Genomic DNA, 8,157 nt, shown 5'->3' on the forward strand with positions numbered 1-8,157 from the left:
TGGGTGACCAAGTAAAAGTTTTCACCCCTATTAGGAAAGTAGGAAAAAGTGAAAAATTACTGCTTAGATGGTTTGGTCCTTATTACATAAATCGAAAAATGTCTAATGTGGACTATGAAATACGAAAGGGCATTTCGCAAAAATCTAAAACTGAAGTAGTCCATGTAAGCAGAATTTTACATTACCATGACCCATGGACACCAGAAGGAACCCCGCAACTAAAATAATACAAGCATTTGGGTTAATATTTATTTATTTTTGTTTTTTTTTGTTACTCTAAAAAAAATAAAAATTAACCGTCTTGGCATTACTGCCAATGGCTTCAACAGCCAAACGCGGCGCCACCACTGTTGAGGCGTCGTTGACGCCGCCTTCCTCCTCTATTTTTTCTTCTGGGGAGTTTTGACCTCCAGGGGGAGCCTCCACCTCACCTGCCACTTGAGGGGGAGCCTCCACCTCGCTGGCCGCAGAAGGACCAGCATCAACTTCAGGCCCCAGTTTGAGGCTGGCCGCACCCACGGTTCGTCGGGCCCGCTGGGCAGCCAATAGGGCCATCAAACGAGCACCGCGGCCCCGGCCCTTTTCGATATCTCCTCCTCCATTTCCAGGTTCCATCTGAAAGGGAAAATATTGTTAACATTGGATAGCGAAACAAAGTGAATTTTTCTTTGGAAGGAAAACTATATGGAAATAATGAATAAAAAGGAAAAAAAACACTTATACTTACTTTCAAATATGACACGACAAAAATGCACTACAAAAGTCTCGTATGGGTCAGAGGACGAACTGTGGAGAATGTGATAAGAAAACCGTATAAATACAATTCAGATCCCTCTCCACCGGAAAGCCAGGATGCTGAAATTAGCAAATTACTTCCAGACGATGAACTTGTCAAATGTTAAGGTTATCAGAGAAATGTTTTCCCAACAGTTAAATGGTGCACCATGCTTAAACCCATGGGATTCGCTGATTTGGCCAGTTCGGAATAATATCTTAATGAGACCAGACATTGTTCAGTGCAGACCGATTAATGCATAAAATGCAAAAATGCAATTAAGCATAATGTTTAAACAAAGTAACAATTATAATGTACGGCTCCACATATTGAGCTGTGTACCTATTTTTACAGGGCCCAAGGATTTTATTCTGTTATCTGCGTCTGAATTTTTATTGCGCAAATTCTTAAAATTCAAGAACAGATATCAGTTTAATTTTCCCTATAAGATAAAAAATGGTTACATGTAATGGAAATAAAAACATTGAATATTGTTATTGTAATGTAGGTACCTACAAACGAATAAAGATAAATATATGATGTTGTCGGTGTAATAATCACCTTGACCATATAGTTGTTTATGCATTTGGTGAAGAAAGCAACTAATTCGCGAGCGATAAGACAAATTTGATTCATCGCTACGCGCAGTTATGAATAATGACTAATTACTAGATTGGTTTAAATAAACCCGAATGGGACAACAATTTACAGTGTCATTTTAGAACTTGGGTAAAGTTAACCTATAAGTTTCGCGAAAGTGCCAAAAATGGAATGGATTGTGAATTTCTTGTTTTATATTAGGTGTGTTACCGAAATAAACACCAAACTGTATTTATACAAATTGGCACTGTACCACTTGTGGAAACTGCAAGGAGAGTTTGATCGAGTGGTACCAATACAATTATTAGGGATTACAAAATCTCTACTTGGCCTGTGGACTCAAATCATTCATACGGTGTATACCATACTTCTACTTGGCGAGAAAGTACGTCAAGGGGGTACTCCGTTTTCGACATGTGATTGTGCAATTTGCATATCACCCCAACAACCTCAATATCGACCTGAGGATTTTTGGCGAGCATGGGAAAATGTATGCAATGTGCAAGGATGTCCTTGTGCTACATGTGTGTACGGGAGAACTCAATTTTTGAGTCAACCAGGTCATCCGCCATATCCGCATGCTTATGTAACGGATATGACATATCAGTTTCGGGTACCAGTAGTGCCCCAAACACAAGAAAGGGATGAAACATCAGAAATCAGTTCTGCTGGCACATCTTCTGGAGGTGCATTTGGACCTCCTGAATCACACGCAAGTCAGGTCGACCGCAATCCGGCACTATGCCCGAATCCGGATAACCTGGCGCAGGTGCAAGAAGGGGGGCCCATTAATCAGCAACAAACTGAAGAAGTTCTTAGACACGCGGTAACACAGCCGTTTATCGCGCAATTAGAACCGTTTGACAACATGGGGCTATATGCTACTTATCAGCAGCTATGAGGTCTACAATTTAATTTATGTTACCTTATTATGGTTTTGTATTTTAATGGCTATATATATACATATGTTGATACAGGCATAATATACACACGTGGATGATATATAAAAAAAAAAATGATAATAAAAAAAAAATGGAATGTATGATGTCATATTATCCCCAAATAGCGAGTATAATCTAGTCATGAAATTAATCCAATTATTTTTTAGCGCCATGAACTAATAAGGTGTGATAAAAAATGTTTCGCTGAAGAGGCGAATATTCCTGACACGACGCTCCGACAATCTTGTTGGTTGATGACGAGCTACTAACATAAAAGTTCGGCGTTGTTTACATGACTAATTTTGATCACGCGGTGCATACACGGGATTCCTTGCTTAACAGCATTTGGAAAATGAATTTCACACGTTCCATTTTTTATTTTTTAATGGAAAATGGATCGTACATACTAACAATTAAATAACGGTTACAAATGATGCTAAAATTAATTTTGTTATAAGACATAATATTGTACATTAAGCCTTAAGTAGCACATACTAACCTTTTGTCTTATATTTCATGTAACACTGAGGGCTATGTAAGAAAGAGGCAAACTATGATGAGCCATTATTGTTGTTGGAACTCCCGATGGGCCTGTACGTTTATACGGAGGTCCAAGCTAGCCGAATCATCGATTCAATAATCGACCCACACCACAAACATTTATGGAACAGTAATCACAATGGTGTTCAGTGATGTGAGATGCGAAGTTTGGCTCATAGGACTAAGCATCTATTGAACTTTTCTCAGTGTTGCAATATTTTTTGTTCTGCCATTGCCGGAACCGAATAGATTAAAAGTGCATGATATTGTTTATGTATAATTTCAGGAGAGGAAAGATTTTATTAGGTTTCTTGTTAGAATAAGTACTAACTTATTATTAAGAAATGATTGTAAACTTAACTGAGTACTATGAAATACTCGCATATGTAAACTTACTAACCATTAATCATAATACCTTGGTATGTACACATGTAATTTTTAAATTTATGTTAACGATATGTTTTTTCTATTGTTTAAAGTTTTTATTATTGTTCATATAAAACTGGGGACCAGTTTTTCTGGGGCGGAGGCATATGTCACGAATGGAAAATCCGTTAATTGGAAAGTTGGACTGATTAACTTAAAAAACATAAGAGTATTCGAGGATTGCGAAATATTAAGCGCACGAGGCAAGGTCGCATCACGATGCACCGAATGTGTCATGCACCGAGTGCACCGTATCGGTGATGAGTCACCACCACCTGCTTTGCAGAAATGTGAAAAACAAGCGACAATAACAAACTGCGTCAGCCGATTAATCGGGTATAAAATACGCCGATTTTAGCAGTATAGGGGAAGTGTGAACCGATCAACGGTAGTGCGACCAGCTAACCCGAGAAGTCGAAATGTCGACTCTCCTCGGGAAAAGATCAAGTTAATTAGTCCGTTCTCCAAAGTTGTTCAAACGCGAAGTGACCAAGCCAGCCACCAGGAAATGCTGAGGTCCTTAGCTTATGAATCTATGTAAGTACAATTGTTAAATTGTCAACTTTTAGTGTGTTTATGACCGTATTGTGCAGACCCATTTGTGTATACCGTATTTAATAGATTTAAGTGTTTAATGGAAAACTCAGTGTTTGATTCCATCCTTAAAACTGAGATCCCGGCACGACGTTTAACGTCGTGAGTCAGTTTAATTAATGAATCCGAAAGGGCTCATAAATTAAACGTGACAATATAGAACATATCTCCATCATAATACATATTTAAAAACGTTATATGATACGCCAATGGCTATAAACAGCGCGCGAAGCACAGCATCAGCTGTTTGCAGCAAAGGCGCCATTTTTTCCTCGCCTTTCCACCCGACCAACCCGCCGCGTCTAAGTTCACAAGAGGCGACATGTGGGCAATATAAACAATGGGTATTTATGAATGACTCGCGGAGTCTATCTTCAGTTTATAGTCAATGGTTCTTTCACTATCCACAGAACATTTTAGAACAACATATTAGCATACCTTTATTTCCAGCATTCTCCTTTTATATCTATAATTCCACATATATCTACTTAACGCTTAACATCTGCACAATCAACAACAAAACCAACAAACAGGCTTCTTACCTACCCTGTATGGTGTATATCAGGTTTTGCAGCGTTACCACATCTACGATCTACATATAAGCGCGTTCAATAATAACTATTCCTAATAATAATAATAATGTGACAAAATTCCCTTTGGTACGTTTATAAGGCTCATAATGACGTATCTTTAGAGGGTAGTGAGAACTCCTTACACCCCTCAGAGGGCGGCAATTTTGAATTCACTAGTTTAGCAAGCCAGCGCATATGACATTCAGATTTAAATTAATCCAAAACTAATCATAGTATCACAACGCCCTTTGGTACGTTTATAGGGTTCATAATGATGTATCTTTAGAGGGTAGTGAGAACTCCTTACACCCCGTCAGAGGGCGGCAATTTTGAATTCACTAGTTTAGCAAGCCAGCGCATATGACATTCAGATTTAAATTAATTTAAAACTAATCATATTATCACAACGCCCTTTGGTACGTTTATAGGGGACATAATGATGTATCTTTAGAGGGTAGTGAGAACTCCTTATACTCCGTCAGAAGGCGGCAATTTTGAATTCACTAGTCTAGCAAGCCAGCGCATATGACATTCACATTTAAATTAATCCAAAACTAATCATAGTATCACAACGCCCTTTGGTTCGTTTATAGGGCTCATAATGTACCTGGTACCTGGCGTTTTGATTTTCTAAATGGTGGTGTTAAAACCGATGCCGCGATATAAAAGAAATCATTGAAACTCGCACTCGTAGCAAAGTAGATTAACTTCTGTAAACTGTGGGTAGATGGAACTACTGTAGTTAAATATGTTTTTACCAAAATAGTCGAGTTATCTATCCCCCACCGCCCATAAGCTATATTTTACTATATTTGGTTATACTCGTTGGTTGGCGTTGCGCTTGCGTTCAATGTTCAATCTTTTGTTGCCGTATCAACTTCCAGCAGTGCGTTTTCTAAGGTTAAAAGGAGACAGAAACCTATTTAGAGTGGTCGGATTTTGTATTGTGTGTTTCAAGTCTATGGTTTCAACCAATGATAACAAAACCTTCCCGTGGTGAAATCACGTCATGCTATTATTGGTTAGTTTACTAGAGTTAGAGTAGAAGTTAGAGACTGGTTCACATAGATGTGGAAAGTGGAAAATTCGTTCGTGCGTAAGGTAGGAATTTTCTGTTATATTTTTTTTGGAAAATTGCTCATATTTGTTATTATATCACGTACCAATTAGTAGTGACCAATAATTCAGTTCATATTTACATAAACCGAGTTAGTAGATAAATAGGGGTAGTGAATTATTAATCTCGTAATGTTTAATAATAATTGTAATATTGGACGACATTTTGAGCACTGCAGTAGCAATTTATCCAAATATTAAAGGTTTGGATTTATTAAGATTGAGTCCAAAATCATATTTAATACAAGAAATAGCACGAAGTATTAAAACTCCGAAACTTAAGTATCCTAGCGTGGTTGCCTTATATCTTAGTAGTAATAAGGAGTGTTAAGATGATTCAATGGCAACATTGTGTGTTGTGCGCGGGACGGTGACGTAACAACAGACCGCGGTAGCTAGTGCCCGCAGCACGTAAAAAAAAAAAAAAGAATGACAGAACTTGAGTTTTAAGAATGGAGGTTAGGATGGCATGAAGCATGCATGAGAAGAAAGCTCTGTTTTTCAATGTACGATTTTTAATATTTGTTTTTGGCATTAAATTACTAATTAAAATACCACGTTGTTTCTAAAAAAAATATACAGTCCACAAATTAAAAAACGAAGGCAACATACGAACAAAACATTGGTAAATTCGAACCTTATAAAAAAAAGCCAAGTGCCTGTTGGTTCCATTAAAAGAAATAACGTGGATGGATTTCGATTAAGCCATTACCGCCAAAACAATACGATTACTATTTACACAGAGTAAGTCAATTCCTTTCTTATCCTAGTTGAACCTGATGATTGTGCTATGATTAGTGTGGTTTGATTTGAGAAAGCCAGGTAAGGTAAATCATGTTTTATTAATTTGGTGTATTTCTATGACCTTGATTAACAGTTGATTACTTTATTACTGTATCTAGTTGCAACAATTTCATTTATAGTTACAATCAAGTCAAGTTGAGTCAGATTAGTGTCGACTAGGTGTGAAAAGCCATTTTATTTGATTCTAGCTATTGATTACTATTAGTAAGGATTAATGCTTGATTAATTTGATTATTCTAAGCCAGAGATTAACTACAGCATTACAAGATTTGAGTTTTACTTGAGAACCGCCTATTTGAAGTTAAAATGGCGACATTTGAAGCATTAATTAGAAAACGTGGTACAATTAAGCATAGATTAACTGCATTTACTAGGTATTTTGATGCTTTACAAGCCAAGTTGGTAAACCAGTCTTATTTAGATGAGAGAGAAGTCATTGAATTCCAAAATCGAGTTGATAAGTTGGATCAGTTGGAAAAAGAGTTTGGTGATATACAGCAGGAAGTTGAGTTGACTTGTCCTGATGATCAGCTTGATAGGCAACAAGATGAATGGGAAACTTTTATAGATTTATATAATAAATACTTAGCAAGTGCAAAACAGATTCTAAATAAGTGTAATAATGAAAGAACAGTTACAGTGAACCAAAATAGTGGTTCAAATGAAAGTTCATTTGACAATGATTATAACAATTTAGGTACAGTAAAGTTACTAGCAATTAATACTCCTACATTTAACTGTGACTTCAACAATTGGTTGGAATTCAAAGATACATTTGAGGCACTATTTCACAACAATTCAACTTTGTCAAGTATACAAAAGTACCATTATCTGCGGTCATGTTTAGGTCCAGAAGCTTTAAAAATTATTGAAAGTTTAGAGTTTGCAGCTCACAATTATAATGATGCATGGAATTTATTATGTGACAGGTTTGATAATTCGCGTTTACTTGTCAATAACCATTTAAAATGTGGTGGACTGGAGTAAAGTGCAATCTTTGTAAGCAAAACTATTTGATCTATTCTTGTGAAAAGTTTTTAAAGTCACTGAGAGATGGGATAAAGTCAAAGAACTGCATCTCTGTTCCAATTGTTTATGTTTTGTACATTTTAGTAAAAAATGTGAAGCAGGTGTTTGCAAGATGTGTTCTAAGAAGCATAGTTCTTTGTTACACCATAAAAAGGAATTCCAAGAACAAGTTAGTAGTAAAGCAATGTCTAGGGACTCTGATAATTCAGGACATCAGAGTACTGATCAGTCATCATTTAGTGGTTCATCAGTGGTTTGTGCAAACAGTCATCAAGGTGGTAACCAGTATGTTCTTTTATCGACTGCAATTGTGGGAGTTAAAGATAAGTTTGGTCAAGTTCATAATGCTCAAGTTGTCTTGGATTCAGGAAGCCAATGTTCTTTTATTTCAAGTGAGTTTCAACAGAAATTAGGTTTAGATTTGTCTCCATTCAAAATTAACATTTCTGGCATCAACAATACAAATTCGTCATTAAAATGGAAATGTAATGTCACTATTGGTTCGAAAATAAATGGTTTTCATTCAGCCTTAGTATGTTTAGTAGTTCCAAGGATTACTGAGGATTTGCCTGCACATAAAATTCATATTAAAGATTGGGTCATTCCAAGCCATGTTCAACTGGCAAACCCCTTTTTCAATGTAACTAGAAAAGTCGATATACTTATTGGAGCAGATTTATTTTGGAATATCTTACTAGATGGAAAAATCAGTTTAGGAAGAAACAAGCCCCTTTTGATTAATACTGTGTTCGGGTACGTT

The 8,157-nt window shown here is 36.6% G+C and overlaps 1 protein-coding gene across 1 annotated transcript; it reads right to left on the minus strand.

Annotated features, from left to right (window-relative positions):
• Positions 1–235: 235 nt before the first annotated feature.
• On the minus strand, positions 236–4,394 carry LOC145739665 (uncharacterized). Its single transcript, XM_081994974.1, has 2 exons — positions 728–4,394; positions 236–615 (listed from the first exon to the last, which is right to left on the minus strand). Exon 2 carries the CDS (start codon positions 613–615, stop codon positions 277–279), a length of 339 nt encoding a protein of 112 aa, XP_081851100.1. The 5' UTR covers positions 728–4,394; the 3' UTR covers positions 236–276.
• Between the last annotated feature and the right edge of the window lie 3,763 nt (positions 4,395–8,157).

The sequence above is a fragment of the Ips typographus genome, unplaced genomic scaffold (genome assembly GCF_016097725.1).
Source record: "Ips typographus isolate SLU unplaced genomic scaffold, UJ_Ityp_2.0 IpsContig34, whole genome shotgun sequence".
NCBI lineage: Eukaryota > Metazoa > Arthropoda > Insecta > Coleoptera > Curculionidae > Ips > Ips typographus.